This window comes from Pseudophryne corroboree, chromosome 7 (assembly GCF_028390025.1).
Source record: "Pseudophryne corroboree isolate aPseCor3 chromosome 7, aPseCor3.hap2, whole genome shotgun sequence".
NCBI lineage: Eukaryota > Metazoa > Chordata > Amphibia > Anura > Myobatrachidae > Pseudophryne > Pseudophryne corroboree.
Window position 1 is genome coordinate 102,581,149 of NC_086450.1, and position 21,871 is coordinate 102,603,019.

General features: G+C 44.7%; 1 protein-coding gene across 4 annotated transcripts in view; it reads right to left on the reverse strand.

Annotated features, from left to right (window-relative positions):
- MYO3B (myosin IIIB) overlaps window positions 1–21,871 on the reverse strand; it is a 625,340-nt gene that overhangs the window by 354,701 nt on the left and 248,768 nt on the right. For all 4 annotated transcript variants that reach the window (XM_063933501.1, XM_063933502.1, XM_063933503.1 and 1 more), the window contains exons 12-15: window positions 16,120–16,267; window positions 15,102–15,255; window positions 12,500–12,588; window positions 11,301–11,430 (exon numbers count right to left, since the gene is read on the reverse strand). In XM_063933501.1, the coding sequence (XP_063789571.1) occupies window positions 11,301–11,430; window positions 12,500–12,588; window positions 15,102–15,255; window positions 16,120–16,267 (521 nt within the window). The remainder of the gene's footprint in view (window positions 1–11,300; window positions 11,431–12,499; window positions 12,589–15,101; window positions 15,256–16,119; window positions 16,268–21,871) is intronic.

Below are 21,871 nucleotides of genomic sequence, written 5' to 3' on the forward strand. Positions count from 1 at the left end.
TGCGCCTCTTTTTTTCTTTGCGTCATGTGCTGTTTGGGGAGGGTTTTTTGGAAGGGACATCCTGCGTGACACTGCAGTGCCACTCCTAGATGGGCCCGGTGTTTGTGTCGGCCACTAGGGTCGCTTATCTTTCTCACACAGTCAGCTACCTCATTGCGCCTCTTTTTTTCTTTGCGTCATGTGCTGTTTGGGGAGGGTTTTTTGGAAGGGACATCCTGCGTGACACTGCAGTGCCACTCCTAGATGGGCCCGGTGTTTGTGTCGGCCACTAGGGTCGCTTATCTTTCTCACACAGTCAGCTACCTCATTGCGCCTCTTTTTTTCTTTGCGTCATGTGCTGTTTGGGGAGGGTTTTTTGGAAGGGACATCCTGCGTGACACTGCAGTGCCACTCCTAGATGGGCCCGGTGTTTGTGTCGGCCACTAGGGTCGCTAATCTTACTCACACAGCTACCTCATTGCGCCTCTTTTTTTCTTTGCGTCATGTGCTGTTTGGGGAGGGTTTTTTGGAAGGGACATCCTGCGTGACACTGCAGTGCCACTCCTAGATGGGCCCGGTGTTTGTGTCGGCCACTAGGGTCGCTTATCTTACTCACACAGCGACCTCGGTGCAAATTTTAGGACTAAAAATAATATTGTGAGGTGTGATGTGTTCAGAATAGGCTGAAAATGAGTGTAAATTATGTTTTTTGAGGTTAATAATACTTTGGGATCAAAATTACCCCCAAATTCTATGATTTAAGCTGTTTTTTAGGGTTTTTTGAAAAAAACACCCGAATCCAAAACACACCCGAATCCGACAAAAAAAATTCGGTGAGGTTTTGCCAAAACGCGGTCGAACCCAAAACACGGCCGCGGAACCGAACCCAAAACCAAAACACAAAACCCGAAAAATTTCCGGCGCTCATCTCTAGAAAAAATAGTTTTACCCAAAAAAGTTTAATTCTACAGCTACTGTTTCAGAATCAGAAAATGTCCCTATTTTCATAACTGTATTGTATGTAAAAATAAAACAAACTTTTGTTATGAATTTGAATTACTTTTATTTACAAAAAAATTAAAACAATCAACTACTGTAACAGAATATATATATAAAAAAAGTTCTGATCTGCATTTGTTGGTCTCTGCTTAGCTGCCTTTTGCCATGTGACAGGTCAAAGGGTTAGATCCTCCATATTTGTTACTACACAGTTATCTGTGCATGAATTGCTGACATGCTACCCCAGAGACTTATATCTTATTTCCGTGCACTGTTTATTCTCTTATTTGTTACATGTACAGTGATCTATTCTGCAGAACTACAGCTATATTATATGGACAATCATTCCAGTCTGTATTAATAAAAGGTTTACAGTTCCAGAAATCCTATTGTCTATGCATTGAGAGATGGACAAGGTTTAGCTATCTGAATAGTTACAAACTGCTTACGTGTAATGAGGGTCAGAATACCACTTGCTTTCCGCCCGCTCGTCCCCTCCCTTACTTACTAAAACACACTTCTCCTAATATGGTAATTCAAAAACTTTAATATTTATTGATCATTGTAAAAGGGACAAAAGCAAACTTTTTCAAAAATAAACAAATGTTTTGGTTATTTTATCGATATAGAGAATCAGCAAATAGTAATTAAAATAAAGACTCAAATTTTTTTTATTTTTTTTTTAAACGGTGTTATTAATTACATGCATAAGTGACTGGGCTATCCATCTGATGCGAAACAAAAATCTGGTAACCCAGACTAGTCCACTAATGTACTCAGAAGACCCTTGTGGCCAGAGCCGACATAGTTCCCGTCCGGGGGTATGAATGAATTACAATAGTACTCAAGTAAAGTAGAAGTAGAACTGATTATGTGAAGTTAGAAGGAACCCTGATTGTAATAATGGTCTAAAAGCAGTCACACTTTCATTGCTAAAATGAAATCTCACAATACTCTAGACAGAGCACACAGTGACTTGGGAGTCTCTTTACATTGCGATCGCATTGCTGCCAGATATTTGCATGCTGGGTGGTCTTGCCCTGTGCTGGGCAGACCCCAGCATGCAATTACAACCAGTTGCAGTTTTGCTAAAACAGCAAAACTGTAACTGAAGCTGAATGAGGTCCATAGGATAAAACATGATTAAAAAGAACTACGGATAGTTTCTGTACTGACAGTATTGATAGTAATTGTACGCGGTCGAGTCACATTATTATTATGACCACCTCTTACATTTGACGTTGGCAGCGCGTAGCCCATGAAGTACATCACGTGACATGCGCTGGCTTGGTGGGAATATAAGGTGTGTGATAGGCCGTCTGCACATATATCACTCGTTGCTGTCATGAGTAAAAGGGGCGATTTATCCGAGTTGCAAAAAGGGGTGATTACTGGCATTCAGACCAAGGGTAACAGTATTTGTGAAACAGCGCAGTTTGTGAGCTGTTTGCGTGCTGCTGTGGTGAAGGCATATTGTGCTTGGACAAATGGCACCACTGCAAATAACCAACGTGGAAACTGCGGAGCACCATGCTCCATTGATGTGAGAGGTGAACGTCGGCTATGAAGGTGCGTGAGGGAAGACCGACACGCTACAGTGGAGCAGCTCCTCGTCACAATCAACCTGGGGCTACCAGACGTGTCGAAAATGACAGTTCAGCCCGTCTAGCTGCTGTCCGTGCTGCACACGGCGGTTACTCTGGCTATTAGCTGGTGGTCATAATGGGACTCGACTGTGTGTATGTAATTGCAGGGTGCCTTTCTAAACCTGCAGTGGTTGATAACAGAGGATCGTAGCTTGTAGAGCAGTAGACAGCAAGGCATTAGTATAGTGTTCACTCACAGTATTAATAATAATCCTCATTTAAATATAAACTGTTCGATTATGTAATGCATATTCATCAGCTTGATAATATGCAGCCTTTCAGATGTAGCAATCTCTCTGCCCCACTTGCAGTGCAACATGGTTTTGCCCAATTGCTAACTTATACAGGGACAAACAAAAAGAGAGTGGAAGAGAAAAGAGAATGAAATAGAGAAGGCCGGGGATACATCAATGAAAGAAAAGAGACAGGCTGAGGGAAGGGAAGCGCAGTAGGGGAGAGAGACTTAACACTGCAATTTAGATTTCAGTTCTAACGCACCCCAACCAAATCTAAATCTCTCTGCACATGTTACATCTGCCCTCTCTGCTGTGCACATGGTTTTGCCCATTCGTGTGCTTTTTTGGCTTACCAACAAACTCGAATAAGGCCCAGTGTTAAATATTGCAATGCTGGTTCTAGCTTATCCCAGTTATTTCTGAGGCTGCCCTTCCAAAATCTCATAGGATATTTTGTCTTAAGTATTCACATTGGACCACAGAACAGGCGTCATCGTCTTATTTTCCTACAGATACACAGATAATTATTACCAGTCAGCTCTCTAACTGCACAGGACACCACCTCAGCAGGTCATGTCATATGTTCAGAAACATACTTATGTTGGCTCTGGTTCAATACAATCAAAGAATTGTGTGAGATCTAGTCTAATATATAAAGGCGAGCATCATGACATTTATAGAGTTCAAATCTTTAGCATATAGTAAACAAAATAAATAAAAATCACGTTTTTAACTGAGATTTGTGAGACAGATTGGCAAGCTGAGAAGAATGCAGTACTTGCCATGTACAATTCAGCCAAGAGACCAACGGGGCCACCTACAGGAAACAGCAACAATAGCAGCACAGCTCATGTATCCATTATTCCATACTAAGCAATATTACTATTTATGTAAAGCATAAATAAACAGTATGCATAGAATACAAAATGCACATATGCCCCAAAAAACTAAAAACCAGGGTTTTGGATAAAGAAAAATTAGTCGCTGTTTAAATATTAAAATTGATGAACGGGTATATTTATTGACCTAGAACATAAAACAGATTTGTTTTCATAACCTAGCACTAATACGCTATACGCCACAAGACACCCGGTGCCACTGAGCCACTACCAGGAGTGTAGACTATCGGCTTTTTCTTTAGCCACTAATAGCAAATATTTTTTTCAAAACTGCTCAGAAATTGTTTTTTTATTGTTATATTATTTAATTAGGTCAAGAACACATATTTAAGACATCCAAAACGATTTCACACAAAAAAAAAATTACGTTTCTAAACAATTTTTTAGTAAAACATCAGAACATCAGCATAGGAACATCGCCACCATCGGACTATTGTGACTTCACATTTGCCTGCTGCTCTCTGCAGCCTCTGGGGGTCCAGAGGACAGGTGTGGGGTGCTCTTTAACATTTTCCCTGGGTCTGCTAATGCCTGCAGCAACAGGGTGGGCTTTGTGTCGGACTGACCGATCAGCAGTGATCAGCAGCTCGGCAGGACCTGGGGGGAGGGTGGGGGAACCATTCACATTGCAGATGCAGCAAAATACGACTCACAGTGGGGTGGTATTCATGTGACCGGCGGTCGGGTTACAGATGGTCACATGACCTCCACCGACATCCTGCCCCCTCACTATCCCGATGGTCGGCATGCCGACCAACAGGGACTATTTCCACTCGTGGGTGTCCACGACACCCATAGAGTGGGAATAGAACCCGTGGCGACCGCAGGTCGCCTCCGAGCCTGCAGCGTGGCGAGCGCAGTGAGCCCGCAAGGGGCTTGCTGCACTCGCCCCTCCCCGCCAGGATCCCGGCGTCGGTATGCTGCCGGGAACCCGGCGACGGTATGCTGACCGGCGGTCTCCTGACCGCCGGTCAGACATACTACACCCCTCACAGTGTACTAAAGACACTGGGCTGAAACTTTAACCGCACAGGAATTAGTTTTAGTCACGTACAAAGGGGGTCATTCCGAGTTGATCGCACGCTGCAACTTTTTGCAGCCCGTGCGATCAACTAGACGCCGCCTCTGGGGGAGTGTTCTTGGCACACTGCTCTTCACTATATTTATCAATGATCTAGGAATAGGCCTGGAAAGCACAGTATCAATCTTTGCAGATGATACTAAACTGTGTAAGGTAATTAATTCAGAAGGCGATGTGGAGTCTTTACAGAATGACTTAGTTAAACAGGAAACCTGGGTGTCTAAATGGGAAATGAGGCTTAAAATATAGACATATGCAAAGTTATACATTTTGGGGGGAAAAACACACATGGATCCTACACTCTAGATGGGGAAAATATAGGGGTAACTGTGTTGGGAAAAGATTTGGGGGTGCTCATAGACAATAGGTTTAATAACAGTACGCAAAGTCAAAGTGGAGCAAAGAAGGCAAGTAAAGTGCTTGCGCGCATAAAACGGGGCATTGAGAAAAGGGACGAGGATGTAATCCTGCCACTGTACAAATCATTGGTACGTCCGCACCTGGAATATTGTGTTCAGTTCTGGGCACCATTGTATAAAATAGATATCGGGGAACTAGATGGAGTTCAAAGAAGGGCTACTAAACTGATAAAAGGGTTAGAGTCTCTGGGGTACGAGGAAAGGCTTACTAGGTAAAATATGTATACACTAGAAAAGAGGCGTCTAAGAGGAGACATTATTAATGTCTTCAAACATGTAAAGGGTAATTACAAGGAGCTAGCAGTGGATTTGTTTATTAAAAGAACTCTATATAGGATGCGTGGGCACTCGCTTAGGTTAGAGGAGAGGAAACTCCGTACACAACATAGGAAAGGGTTCTTCACGGGGGCAGTAAAGATTTGGCAGTAAAGATTTGGAACTCCCTGCCGGAGAGGGTATTAATGTCAGACGCTGTAAATGTATTTAAAAGCGGATTGGACAAATTCCTAACTGGTAAATGTAATCAGGGCTATAGCATTTAACATATTGACATTAAATTATCTGGGAGTGATAAGAATCATTGTTTTCATTTGGTACTAAGCCATTACTTCAGCAGGCACATTATAATAAGAATAGATTAACACAGAATACAGGTTGAACCCGATGGGCAGTTTGCCTCTTTTCAACCTCACTGACTATGCATTTTTTCATAGCAAGGCTGCAATCGCTTGTGCAGCCGAGAATGTAAAAACATTTTGTGCAGTTTCTAAGTAGGTCTGGACTTACTTACCCACTGCGATGACTTCAGTGTCTCAGGTCCCGGAATTGATGTCAGACATCCGCCCACCAAACGCCTCGACGCCTGCGTTCGGATCTCCACTCCCCAAAAACAGTCAGTTGACGCCTCGGAACGCCTTCCTCCTGTCAATCACGGTGCGAGATCGTGGACAACGCCACAGCGTGTCTTTCTGCCCAGAGGAGAATCCTTGTTACCTCTGACATTGCTGCTCTGCTCTTCGTTCCGCCTTGTCGGTTTATGTATGTTACCGCCATCACATTGTCCGACTGAACCTGAATGGCTCGATCTTGAAGAAGATGTGATGCCTGTAGAAGGGTGTTGGATATGGCCCATAGTTCCAGAATGTTGATCGGAAGAATGGCTTCCTGACTTGACCATTTTCCTTGGAACTGTTCCCCCTGGGTGACTGCTCTCCAACCTCTGAGGCTTGCGTCTGTGGTTAGCAGAATCCCGCACCTCCGTCCTTCGGTCAAGTGAGAAGTCTGAAGCCACCACAGAAGAGAAATCCTGGCTTTTGGCGACAGACGGATCCTCTGGTGCACGTGAAGATGCGATCTGGACTATTTGTCCAACAGATCCAGCTGGAAGGGCCTTGCGTGAAACCTTCCGTACTGCAGCACCTTGTAAGCGGCTACCATTTTTCCCAGAAGACAAATGCATAGATGCACCGATATCCGGGTTTGTCCTAGAACATCCTTCACCATTGACCGGATCACCAATGCCTTTTCCAATGGAAGGAACACTTTCTGTTCCTCTGTATCCAATATCATCCCCAGAAACGGAAGCCTCCGCGTTGGCTCCAGATGAGATTTTGGTAGGTTCAGAATCCATCCATGACCCTGGAGTAGTTGGTTTGAGAGGGCAATGTTGACTAACAACCTCTCCCTGGATGGTGCTTGTATCAGCACAGTCCTGTAAGGCAAACCTTAGATAAGCCTGATGAGGCGTCCAATTTGGAACATGAAGGTACGCATCCTTGATATCCAGAGACACCAAGAATTCCCCCTCCTCAAGACCTGAGATCACCGCTCTCAGAGACTCCATCTTGAACTTGAACACCCGTAAGTACAAGTTCAACGACTTGAGATTTAAAATGGGCCTTACCGAACCGTCCGGTTTCGGTACTACAAACAGGTTGCAATAACAACCCTGGTTTTGCAGCTGAAGTGGAACTGGAACAATGACCTGAATCTGTACCAGTTTTTGAATTGCTTCTTGTAAAGTCATACTTGTTTCTAGAGAAGCTGGTAAGCCTGATTTGAAGAATCTGTGAGGTGGGAGTTCCTGAAACTCCAGTCTGTAGCCCTGGGCTACAAGATCTTTGACCCAGGGATCCTGGCATGACGTTGCCCATATATGACTGAAGAATTGCAAACGGGCTCCCACCTGCCTGTCTTCCAGGCAGTGCGGTCCACAGTCAGGCTGAAAGCTTAGAGGATGCAGAGCCGGGGTTCTGTTCCTGTGAACCTGCAGTTGCTGATTTTCTTGGTTTACCTCTATTGCCTTTGAAGGCCGAAGAATAACCTTCGGTTTTGGTTTTAAACTTTGCTGTCCGAAAGGACTGCAGAGTTGGAGCAGTGTAGGATTTTCTAACCGGGGGAGCTGCGGAAGGAAAGAATGTAGACTTACCCACCGTAGCCTTGGATATCCATGTATCCAGTTCCTCTCCAAAAAGGGCTTCACCTGTGAAAGGTAGACTTTCTACGGCTTTCCTGGAATCCGCATCCGCAGTCCACTGGTGTAGCCACAGGCCCCTGCGTGCTGACACTGCCATGGCAGTGGTGCGTGCATTCAGTAAACCAATTTCCTTTATAGCCTCCACCATAAAGTTAGCAGAATCCTGTATATGCTGTAGGACTAAAAATATCTCTCCCCCGGATAAGGAATCTAATCCATCAATTAGATTACCTGACCATTTTGCAATGGCCCTAGAGATCCATGCACAAGCTATAGTGGGTCACTGGGCCACCCCCGCAGCTGTGTAAAGAGATTTGAGAGTGGTCTCAATCTTTCGGTCTGCAGCATCCTTCAAAGAAGCTGCCCCAGGAACAGGTAAAACTATCTTACGAGACAGCCTAGAAACTGATGCGTCAAGTATCACTGGTTTTTCCCATTTTTTCCTATCATCCTGAGGGAACGGGAATGATGTGAGTAACCATTTTGGGACCTGAAACTTCTTGTCAGGATTTACCCCAGTTGCTTCAAACAGGGAATTTAATTCCTTAGATGCAGGGAGAGTAGCTGAGGATTTCTTTTAAACATTAAAATGAGATTCCTACTCATCCTCTGACACCTTATCAGGAATGTGCAGGACGTCTCTAATAGCTTCTATCAGGGCCTGTTTTCCCTGGGACAAAGCTGCATTTCCCCCTCCCGAGTCCACCTCACCCTCCTCTGGGTCTGATACATCATTATCATAATCGGTATCAGCCTGCATGATTTGGGCCAGAGTATGCTTCTGTGGACAAATGGCAGGAGTCTGAGACGCTGGAATGACCACTGAATCTTTATTCATAAGGTCATCAACAGATTGCCTTAAGTATTGCGTCTCCTTCTCATTATGGGATAATTTATTTGAAATATTTGAAATCATCCCTTTTAATGAATCTAACCATACTGGTTCAGATCCGCTAGCCTGAGAATGTGTACTGTCCTGAGTACATGGCAGTGAGCCTCCAGATAGAGAAAAACACTCTGCTGTGCATGATACACACTCCTTTGACATATTAAATGTGAGAGAACACACACATACACACAGGAATAGGTTAAAACACAGTTAACCCACATAGAGCCCTTCTAGGGAGACACAGAGTAAAATTGAGCCAGCCACACAGTGCCCCTATGGCTAAAGTGCAAGTTTAGCTGGGTCACAAACTAAGTACCCTTAGTAGGGTTTAGTACACCAATATATTACTCCCCCCTTTGCTATGACCCCCTGATACCGCTGAGGTGCTCTGGAGTCCTTGTGGAGGAGCTGTGCTTCCCTGCCAGTCTGCCTGAGTCAAGCTGCATAGGGAAAATGGCGCTGGTGAGCTGCTGGATCTGCTCATAGTGAAGCCCTTAATGGCGTGCGGTCTTCCCGGTTTTTTTATACTGGCTGAGGTGAATAATGTAGTTTACAGTGGGTTAAAACCCCTGTAGAGTAGTACCAGTGTGGGTAATAGAAGTGGCTTCAGCTCACCCCTCACAGCGGTTTCACAGTGTGCCTGAAGCCTGGAGCGCAGCGTGTATGCAGCGCTGCACTCCTACCCTTGTGCTGCCATTACCGCCGGTGACCCGCTAAACGGGACGCCGGCTACTTCCTCATCACTCTTCAGTCTTCTGGCTCTGTTAGGGGTGGTGGCGTGCTGCAGGTCTGTACGCTCGCCGTGGTGGGGCTTGCGAATAGGACCCTCAGGAGCTCAGTGTCCTGTCAGCGAGGAACGGGACCATTAAACCTAGGGAGGATGGTCCTTTCCCCCCTCCCCTCCCCCCCCTAAGTCCCATGAAGCAGGCAGTCTGGTGTCAACCAGACCTGCTTGAAAACAACAAGTAGAAAATAAATGCAGAAAACTCTTTAGGAGCTTCCCAAGCGTGACCGGCTCCTCCGGGCACATTTTCTAAACTGAGTCTGGTAGGGGGGGCATAGAGGGAGGAGCCAGCCCACACTATCAATTTCTTAAAGTGCCCATGGCTCCTAGTGGACCTGTCTATACCCATGGTACTAATGTGGACCCAAGCCTCCTCTAGGACGTAAGAGAAATGACTGATCTCAACAGAAGACCGACAGCAGGATCCCGATATCAGAATCCTGACACATCCGGAGGTAAGTGCCGGGGTAGGGGGCTAGGGTTATGCACTAAGGTTAGGGGTTAATGTTAGGCTGCGGGGGGGGGTGGAGGTTATGGTTAGGCTGTGGGAGGTGAGGGTTAGGCTGCAGGAGGAGTGTGTTAGGGGTAGGATTAGGGTTAGAGATAGGGAATTTATACTTAACGGGAAGTGTTGTGGTTATGGGCATTAGAATCCCGCTGTTGGTCTCCTAACTGTCGTGGTCCCGACTGCTGTATTTCATAGCCAACGTAAGTTTGGGCTTGTAGTATTAAAGTCTACTATATTTAGTCTAGATTCCATTCAATATTCATATGGACAAACTAGAGCCTAGAACCTAGCGGGACAGTTTCAATCTTCAATATGGACTTACCTACAACTGGAGTTCTCTGGGGGGATCAGAGCATTGTTTGAGCTGTTTGGAAATTCAGGATTAAAGTAAATGCCCCGGCTACCTGGATTTCACTAGGAATTATTTCTCCAGATACTGTATTTAATGACCATATATGCAGCACCCATCTATGGGGATCATTCAGATCTGATTGTAGATGTGCTAAACTTAGCACATCTACGATCAGTTACTCTTTCATACGGGGGGTTGCCCAACACAGGGCTAGTCCGCACCTCATGTCAGGCCCTGCCCCCCCCCGCACGGGTGCAAAAGCATCTTACGGCGGCGATTCTTTTGCACCCGCCGAGTAGCTCCCTGCCTGCACAGGTGGCTACCTGCCTCGTTCCGTATCGCAGCGGCTGCGTGTGACATCACGCAGCCGCCGTGGCCCGCCCCCGCAACAGTCTGGACATGCCTCCATTGTGCAGACCATGCCCCGCCAACGGCAATCTAATGCCGTTGGCACGCCCCCTCCCGTCCCGCGACCACCTCTGCCTGTCAATCAGGCAGAGACGATCGCAGCCCTGAGATGCTTTTAGCATGTCACTGGGCCTCCCAGGGTGTGCAAGTGCAGTGAGCCTGCTGCAGCGGCAGCGATCGCAGTCCAAAGGGCTTCAGACTGTGATTTGCTGCCGCTGCAGAAATCCAGACTAAATTAGGCCCTATGTTCTAAAATATTGCTCACTGTCAAGACTGCATAGTAAGATTGGAGTTTGTGAACAAAGGGAAAGAAATATATATTAAAAACACCAGCCTACTGAGTTATCTATTTAAACGTACAATAAGCCATAAAACATCATCTAAAAACATAGGCTGGCATAAACACACTCCAATTATTCCTGTATTTAGATTCTGATTTGCATACTGCATACATACAGAACTCATACATCCATAGACATAACAGTACATTAATACATACAGAACTCATACATCCATAGACATAACAGTACATTAATACATACAGAACTCATACATCCATAGACATAACAGTACATTAATACATACAGAACTCATACATCCATAGACATAACAGTACATTAATACCTGTTTTGGTCAATGGGCTGGAGAACAGTTGCTGAAGAAGTTTATTTTCTGATGTCCTTAACACCACCACAACATCAGCTGGGAGAGTGTCTCGGTTCTTCTCGAGGAATCCACAGGCATCATAGAGTACCTGTTACATGAAGGACAAGATATACCGTATAACACACATATTCCAAAATAATCATATTAATCAAATAATTTTCAATGCTTGACGTCATATTCACAAATCCGTACAGATACAGTGGGACAGCATGCACCTCAAATTAAAATAAAATAGTGAAACATAAGAAATAATGTATTAAACAAAAAATGCTGCAGGACCTTAGGTAGGATTTCCAACTGGCCTTCTGATAAGAAATAACTATTATTAAACCTTGCGTAAAACATAATTATTATCCGAAATGTTTTCATTCAAAATAATCAAGGGTGCACTGTTTTTTTCCTGCGATATCTGACCTTGTCCTCTGTCGTCTTCTAACATCAGGGGACTGTGATTAGTGTCTGAAGATAGTTCCCATTGTCAGATGTACTGTATCTTTAGGTCAGGGCCATCTTAACAGCATTTTAGGCTCTGATAGGTGGATATCGCCACCCCTCCACCAATCAGCATGCTGACAGTCATTCACTGTCTGTCTGCAGACTGGAAGGCAGGTAAAGAATGTGGTACTCTGATTGGTGGATAGCTCCAGCTATCCACAATCAGCATGCTGACACTGTCAGGCTGCAGGCTGGGAGGCAGGCAGAGAATGCTGCACTCTTATTGGTGGATAGCTCCAGCCATCCACCAATCAGCATGCTGATGACCATTCACTGCCTCACTGCAGGCTGGGAGGCAGGTATCAGCATGCTGAGAGCCATTCATGTATGGCTACAGGCTGTGAGACAGGTCGAGAATGCTGACACATGTTGTACTGTATGTATACCCTCACTGGGATGCACTGATACACCCTGCTCAAAACCATCCAAAGCAGACTGAGACACATCTTCCAGTCCTCTAATCCCAGCCACCAATTCCTCGCATCTACTGATACAATGATGTCTCAACGCAATCAGGATGTGAAGTTGGTCTTACTTCATCTATTTTCAATGAAATTCCGGTGTTCATTCTTATGATGTTTGTCGAACTTTGTACTTCCCCTACATGATCATTTAAATATCAATAAAAGTGAAATATCACACAGTGAGTGCAGCTCGTTTACCTTCCCAGCATAATGCTGAATGCCGAAACACACTTCAACACATTTTGGCCGCCAGAAGTATTTGCACCTTAGATTATCTTCAAATTTATCTGTGAAATGCAAAATATAATACATGAATCTTTTACTACTACTTCTATTTATCTAAATATGGGATACTAAAATAGTTTTATTCTATAAATTAAAAATGTAATTTGTAAAAAAAAAAAAAGTTTACATATTTGGCAAAATAGTGTAGTGTAAACCACTGACTGAGAAACAGTTTTACCTGTGACAAACCGAGATTCTGTGCACCAGTGCGCACCAATTAAACCAGTTAGATTGTCAAATCGAAGTGGAAAATAATATATCTTTTGTTACTCTCCTATTTTGTGCCATCCATGTGCAATATAGGCATGTTAATGATCTTGTGACATTAGAGGGCAGTAACCTGACTTTTCCAAATCTTTTCTTGTATCAAGCTTGTTATAGGTTTGGAACAAATAAGATTGCCTTTACTAGTTAATATGATCACAATGTATTAGGGGGCAGATGTATGAAGCCTGGAGAAGTGATAAAGAAGTGATCAGTGCAAGGTGATAACGCACCAGCCAATCATTACATGTTTGAAAAATGACAGGAGATGATTGGCTGGTGCATTATCACCTTGCACTGATCACTTCTTTATCACTTCTCCAGGCTTACTACATCTGCCCCTTTGAAAAATGACAGGTAGGAGGTGATTGGCTGGTTGGTACATTATCACTTTGCACTTATCACTGCTTTATCACTTCTCCAGGCTTAATACATCTGCCCCCTGTATTTAATGTGTCATACAGACCACATTGTGGTAAAGTTCTCCCAAAAGATGTGCAAAAATGCGACTATTCTAACCAGTGGGTGTGGCTATCTCAAACACTGGGAGTGAGTGTTCTAACTAATGGCTGTGACTATCCTAAACACTGGGGGGGTTATCCAAATATCCATGGTAACTTATCACGGATAATGTATTCGCCAGTGGCTGTCCAAATAGCCCCTGATGACGGCACTAATTGGGGCTTATGCTTCGCTTGCCTCAAGCACGCAAAGCATAATCCACAATAACAGCCCTGTTTTTCCGCAGTAATACATGGGTCTGGATACTTAGCCCAGATGCCATGTGTCATTGCCCGAAAATTGGGCATTTTTCAACCGATAAAAATGGACTATAATTGGATAGCCCCATAATGTTCATCAGTCATCAGCCTGATTTATTGGCCGATAATTTACAGTAGCACATGTGATTGGATAGGATACCCCTGGAAGTGAGTATCCTAACTACTGTGTGTGACTATTATAAACAATGGGAGTACCTATGCTAAATAAATGTGACTTAATTGGTTGTGGTCTGTTATGAAAATTAAAGTGTACAAAATGTCATTTAAAAAAAAGATTATTTTGTCACATACCCCAGAACACAGAACAAGATAGTGTGACAGGCAATACACAAAGACTTAGGAGGATATTTATCAAGCCCCTTTTAAATTAACTTATCAGAGAGATCTCCTGCAAAACAATCTACGCTGTGCACTTCATCCAGCGAGTACCAGAATCCATTCTCCGCTGGGCACTCATTCAGCAAGCACAGTGAGATGCACCCACTCAACAATACTCTATTACTACTGTATACTGAGTGGTGGGCTGTATCCAGCAAGTGTCCATATCCACTCTGCACTGTGCCTCTATACCAGTTCCAGCATCCATCAGGTATATGTGCTGACTCTGTAGCACTACTCCACTACTTGCTAGATGGCACAACTGATCCGCTGCCTTCAGACTCTACTACTGGCAGCCCCCATCATCATCTAGCACAATACTCCTCCCTGGCTTGGTACATTGCTTGCAAAACATCAGTTCCATACCAGCATACTGACGGGCTTTGTTTCCTGACTACACTCCAGTTGTCCAGTCAAACCACTGCATACCCTCTGGTACTCAGCCACATCCCACATGAGGAGGAGCCTCATCAAGCCTCCTAGCTTCTATACTAATACTCAAGCCGACCCTCTGGTTCCTGATCTGGGTTTGCAAAACCCTAGTGATCTGACTTGCAGGAGAGGAGTTTTGCAATGCCTATCCCGCAAGACTCCAATTATGTTTCCAAGTAACAGTGAGGAATATTAAGAATCACTGGGCCTAAATTCAGACCTGATCACATCAGCAAATGTGTTAGCTAATGGACAAAACCACGTGCACCGCTGGGAAGGGGGAGATATAACATGTGCAGAAAGAGTTAGATTTGGGTGGGTTATATTGTTTCTGTGCAGGATAAATACTGGCTGCTTTATTACGCTGCAATTTAGATTTCAGTTTGAACACACCCCACCCAAATCTAACTCTCTCCGCATGTTATATCTGCTCCCCCCCCCCCCCCCCCGACCTGCAGCGCACATGGTTTTGCCCATTAGCGAACAAATTTGCTGCTGCAAATTCAGATCTGAATTAGGCCCCTTATTAGGTACCTTGGGGAATATGTATAGGATGACGGATGACAGTATATGCAATCCAATTTTAATGACCATAGGTTAATAAAGATAAGTACAGTACATTTTACACATAGGGAAACATATTTTATATACTTCCCTACCTACTAAAGTCTGGTCTGTTGCTTGTGGGAATCTGCTCTCTTCATCTAGCAGAGACAAAAGGCCCATTGGTTTCTGCAGGAAAGTATCTAGGAGAGGGCGGTTATCCTCATACTTTACCATGGCGGCATCTATCCCCTCACTCTGATACTCCATCTGTAGGAGAGGAAAAGAGGAGAACCGGTTACACCCATGATGTAGGCTAAGGTCCTTCTTTTGTTGTGCCCTTTTTTGCAACAAGGATAATATTTCCCTGAGATTGTAATGACAGAGGAATGTAACAAGTACTAGTGCCCCTGAAACCTCTGAGGTCAAATGAAATGTCATTCAAAACCTACAGTGTAACTTTGCGCTAGTTATCAAGGTGTCACAATGAAATATATTTGCTTGTCTTTACCATGTATTATAAACAGCAAACAAATAATAAAGACATTCCTAAAACTAGGGCATAGTGCAACAAATGGTGACAATGCAAGTTCCATGCAGTCCCAGCAAATTCTGCAACTTTGCCATGATTTATAAATATTAATGTAAATAATTGCAACTTTTACATTTCCTGCAAACAGACTAAAAGAACATATGTTGAAGAACTTGGTCTAGTTTATAATACAACCCGTAGATGTTTCTCGAGCCAGGATGTAATAATATGAAGAAAGAAGCCAGAGTCCCCAGGGAACACCCATTCAAAGAACATGGGGAGAACATGCAAATTCAACACAGATGTTGGTGAGGTAGCAATGCTAACCACTGTGCATTAAGAGATTACGGAAAAAGTGGTCATTACCTCTTGCAAAGCACTATGCTGGTATTCGTAAAAAGACCGATATTTGTAACTTATTTTCTCTATACGTATCAACTAAAATGTCTAAACAGAAACCACTAAATATTTATCTACGTATACAGTATACAAAATAATTGCCCATAAGATTGTTTTGCTATGATGCACAGACCCCATACCATACTGTATTTGACATGATGTATTTTTTAATTAGATTGTTTCTACAAGAATTGCCAATTTACCTGCTCAAGTGCAAATATGTGCTGGTTAAAATAAAACTGGATCTGCTCATTGGCAATGTTAATGCAAAGCTGTTCAAAAGAATTCCGTTTGAAGTTTTCAAATCCAAAAATATCCAGAATGCCCACGTTCATCCCGCTATCAGCATTGCTGGAGAGAAACAAAAGGAGGAGTCCAACAGTTTAATGTTAATCTTAGGCTTAGGGTAATAACTTCAACCTGCCCGGGATTTGCATATTCGACAGAATTATAGAATCTTTTTTTCATGATCGTAATTAGACTTTCATGATTGAATGTAATTAGCAGGTACTTTTATATTAATGGCACTTCCGAAAGGTCCTGCTTCAAGTAAAGTATTCTATTCCTGACTCATATAAGTGCCATAGAAATATTAGCGCCCTTTCACACAGGCATAAACATATGTACTGTTTAAGTATGTTAATTGTAAACGATGCTCAGTTGTTAGAAAAGGTAAACATTCCCATGTTATGGTTTATGCACATATAACCATGCAATCTAATGTGAAATGCGTGGGATTTTTAACACATGTTTTGGAAAATGTAGGTTTTGTAAGTCAAACTAAGAGCGAGTTAAAAGTACCAGAAATCGTTGGGTTTGTGTTAAAAAATAAGATTTTACTCACCGGTAAATCTATTTCTCGTAGTCCGTAGTGGATGCTGGGCCTCCGTAAGGACCATGGGGATTAGCGGCTCAGCAGGAGACTGGGCACAACTAAAGAAAGCTTTAGGACTACCTGGTGTGCACTGGCTCCTCCCACTAAGACCCTCCTCCAGACCTCAGTTAGGATACTGTGCCCGGAAGAGCTGACACAATAAGGAAGGATTTTGAATCCCGGGTAAGACTCATACCAGCCACACCAATCACACCGTATAACTCGTGATACTATACCCAGTTAACAGTATGAAATATAACTGAGCCTCTCAACAGATGGCTCAACCATTACCCTTTAGTTAGGCAATATCTATATACAAGTATTGCAGACAATCCGCACTTGGGATGGGCGCCCAGCATTCACTATGGACTACGAGAAATAGATTTACCGGTGAGTAAAATCTTATTTTCTCTGACGTCCTAAGTGGATGCTGGGACTCCGTAAGGACCATGGGGATTATACCAAAGCTCCCAAACGGGCGGGAGAGTGCGGATGACTCTGCAGCACCGAATGAGCAAACTCTAGGTCCTCCTCAGCCAGGGTATCAAACTTGTAGACTCTTGCAAAAGTGTTTGAACCCGACCAAGTAACAGCTCGGCAAAATTGTAAAGCCGAGACCCCCCGGGCAGCCGCCCAAGAAGAGCCCCTTTCCTCGTGGAATGGGCTTTTACAGATTTAGGGTGCGGCAGTCCAGCCGCAGAATGTGCAAGTTGAATCGTGCTACAGATCCAGCGAGCAATCGTCTGCTTAGAAGCAGGAGCACCCAGCTTGTTGGGTGCATACAGCAGAAATAGCGAGTCAGTTTTCCTGACTCCAGCTGTCCTGGAAACATATACTTTTCAGGGCCCTGACTACATCCAGTAACTTGGAATCCTCCAAGTCCCAAGTAGCCGCAGGCACCACAATAGGTTGGTTCACATGAAAAACTGATACCACCTTAGGAAGGAATTGGGAACGAGTCCTCAATTCCGCCTAATCCATATAAAATACAGATAAGGGCTTTTGTATGACAAAGCCGCCAATTCTGATACACGCCTGGCCGACGCCAAGGCCCACAGAATGACCACTTTCCACGTGAGGTATTATAGATCCACGGATTTAAGTGGCTCAACCCAATGCGACTTCAGGAAATCCAACACCACGTTGAGATCCCACGGTGCCACTGGAGGCACAAACGGGGGCTGACTATGCAGCACTCCCTTAACAAAAGTCTGAACTTCAGGCAGTGAAGCCAGTTCAATTTTGGAAGAAAATCGATAGAGCTGAAATCTGGACCTTAATGGAACCCAATTTTAGGCCCATAGTCACCTCTGACTGTAGGAAGTGCAGAAATCGACCTAGCTGAAATTTCTCCTTTGGGGCCTTCCTGGCCTCACAGTACGCAACATATTTCCGCCATAAGCGGTGATAATGGTTTGCGTTCACTTCTTTCCTAGCTTTAAATAGCGTAGGGATAACTTCCTCCGGAATTCCCTTTTCCTTCAGGATCCGGCGTTCAACCGTCATGCCATCAACGCAGCCGCGGTACATCTTGGAACAGACAGGCCCCCTGCTGCAGCAGGTCCTGTCTGAGCGGCAGAGGCCATGGGTCCTCTGAGATCATTTCTTGGAGTTCTGGTTACCAAGCTCTTCTTGGCCAACCCGGAACAATGAGTATAGTTCTTACTCCTCTCCTTCTTATTATTCTCATTACCCTGGGTAAGAGAGGCAGAGAAGGGAACACATACACCGACTGGTACACCCACGGTGTTACCAGAGCGTCCACAGCTATCGCCTGAGGGTCCCTTGACCTGGCGCAATATCTTTGTAACTTTTAGTTGAGGCGGGACGCCATCATGTCCACCTGTGGCCTTTCCCAACGGTGTACAATAATTTGGAATACTTCTGGATGAAGTCCCCACTCTCCCGGGTGGAGGTCGTGTCTTCTGAGAAAGTCTGCTTCTCAGTTGTCCACTCCGGGAATGAAAAATGCTGACAGTGCTAACACATGATTTTCCGCCCATCGGAGAATCCTTATGGCTTCTGCCATCGCCATCCTGCTTCTTGTGCCGCCCTGTCGGTTTACATGAGCGACCGCCGTGATGTTGTCTGACTGGATCAGCACCGGCCGGTGTTGAAGCAGGGGTCTAGCCTGACTTAGGGCATTGTAAATGGCCCTCAGTTCCAGAATATTTATGTGTAGGGAAGTCTCCTGACTTTTCCATAGCCTTGGAAGTTCCTTCCCTGTGTGACTGCTCCCCAGCCTCGAAGGCTGGCATCCGTGGTCACCAGGACCCAGTCCTGTATGCCGAATCTGCGGCCCCCTAGAAGATGAGCACTCTGCAGCCACCACAACAGCGACACCCTGACCCTTGGAGAGACAGGGTTATCCGCCGATGCATCTGAAGATGCGACCCGGACCACTTGTCCAACAGATCCCACTGGAAAATCCTTGCATGGGACCTGGCGAATGGAATTTCTTCGTAAGAAGCTACCATCTTTCCCAGGGCTCGCGTGCATTGATGCACCGACACCTGTATACGTATTAGGAGGTCTCTGTCTAGAGACAACAACTCCTTGGACTTCTCCTCCGGGAGAAACCCTTTTTATCCTGTTCTGTGTCCAGAACCATACCCAGGAACAGTAGACGCGTCGTAGGAACCAGCTGCGACTTTGGAATATTCAGAAACCAGCCGTGCTGTTGTAGCACTTCCCGAGATAGTGCTACTCCGACGAACAACTGCTCCCTGGACCTCGCCTTTATAAGGAAATCGTCCAAGTACGGGATAATTATTTCGGCCATTACCTTGGAAAATACCTCGGTGCCGGGGACAGACCAACGGCAACGTCTGGAATTGGTAATGACAATCCTGTACCACAATATTGAGGTACTCCTGGTGAAGAGGGTAAATAGGGACATGCAGGTAAGCATCCTTGATGTCCAGTGATACCATGAAATTCTCCAGGCTTGCAATAATCGCCCTGAGCGATTCCATTTTGAACTTGAACCTTCGTATACAAGTGTTCAAGGCTTTCAATTTTAGAATGGGTCTCACCGAACCGTCTGGTTTCGGTACCACAACATTTTGGAATAGTAACCCCGGCCTTGTTGAAGGAGGGGTACCTTGATTTCACCTGCTGGAAGTACAGCTTGTGAATTGCCGCCAGTACTACCTTTCTCCGAGGGCAGCAGGCAAGGCTGATGTGAGGTAACGGCGAGGGGGAGTCGCCTCGAACTCCAGCCTGTATCCCTGTGATACTATTTGCAGAACCTAGAGATCCACCTGTGGGCAAGCCCACTGATCCCTGAAGTTCCCGAGACGCGCCTCTACCGCACCTGTCTCCACCTGTGGAGCCCCAGCGTCATGCGGTGGACTCAGAGGAAGCGGGGGAAGATTTTTGATCCTGGGAACTGGCTGCAGGTGCAGCTTTTTTCCTTCTTCCCTTGTCTCTGTGCAGAAAGGAAGCGCCTTTGACCCGCTTGCTTTTCTGAAGCCGAAAGGACTGTACCTGAAAATACGGTGCTTTCTTAGGCTGTGAGGAAACCTGAGGTAAAAAAAAATTCTTCTCAGCTGTTGCTGTGGATACGAGGTCCCAGAGACCATCCCCAAACAATTCCTCACCCTTATAAGGCAGAATCTCTATGTGCCTTTTACAGGCAGCATCACCTGTCCACTGCCGGGTTTCTAATACCCTCCTGGCAGAATGGACATTGCATTAATTCTGGATGCCAGCCGGCAAATATCCCTCTGTGCATCCTTTATATATAAGACAACGTCTTAAATATGCTCAATGTTAGCAAAATATTATCCCTGTCTTAGCGTATTAATATTATCTGACAGGGTATCAGACCACGCTGCAGCAGCACTATTTATGCTGAGGCAATTGCAGGTTTCAGTATATAACCTGAGTGTGTAAATACAGACTTCAGGATCGCCTCCTGCTTTTTATCAGCAGGTTCCTTCAAGGTGGCCGTATCCTAAGACGGCAGTGCCACCTTTTGACAAACGTGTGAGCGCCTTATCCACCCTAAGGGATATCTCCCAACGTGACCTATCCTCTGGCGGGAAAGGGTACGCCATCAGTAACTTTTTAGAAATTACCAGTTTCTTATCGGGGGGAAACCACGCTTCTTTACACACTTCATTCATTCATCTGATTAGGGAACAAAACACTGGCTGCTTTTTCTCCCCAAAAATAAAACCCCTTTTATGTGGTACTTGGGTTCATGTCAGAAAATGCGTAACACATTTTTCATCTCTCTCTGGCTACACTTTTCACACCCCAAGGAAGTTTGTCTGCAAATGTCTGTGATCCTTCTTCAATGCAAAATAACCTCTGTTAATTAGCTGAACTTCTGATTGCATACCTCCCCCTTTGCCAGCTGATATAGTTGGAGCATTTAAGAGCAATATTATCAAGGCCTGTAGTCAGGACTTGGCCTGCTTGCAATTGTTAAGAATGTGATTTAAGAATGGAGTTAGAACCGGAACTGAAAACCATTTCTCCTCTCTTCACAGGTAAAAACACCATCTTCATGCTTGTATATCTGAGTCTCTCATCTCTCTCTGGCTACACTTTTCACACCCCAAGGAAGTTTGTCTGCAAATGTCTGTGATCCTTCTTCAATGCAAAATAACCTCTGTTAATTAGCTGAACTTCTGATTGCATACCTCCCCCTTTGCCAGCTGATATAGTTGGAGCATTTAAGAGCAATATTATCAAGGCCTGTAGTCAGGACTTGGCCTGCTTGCAATTGTGAAGATTGCAATTGTTAAGAATGTGATTTAAGAATGGAGTTAGAACCGGAACTGAAAACCATTTCTCCTCTCTTCACAGGTAAAAACACCATCTTCATGCTTGTATATCTGAGTCTCTCATCTCTCTCTGGCTACACTTTTCACACCCCAAGGAAGTTTGTCTGCAAATGTCTGTGATCCTTCTTCAATGCAAAATAACCTCTGTTAATTAGCTGAACTTCTGATTGCATACCTCCCCCTTTGCCAGCTGATATAGTTGGAGCATTTAAGAGCAATATTATCAAGGCCTGTAGTCAGGACTTGGCCTGCTTGCAATTGTGAAGATTGCAATTGTTAAGAATG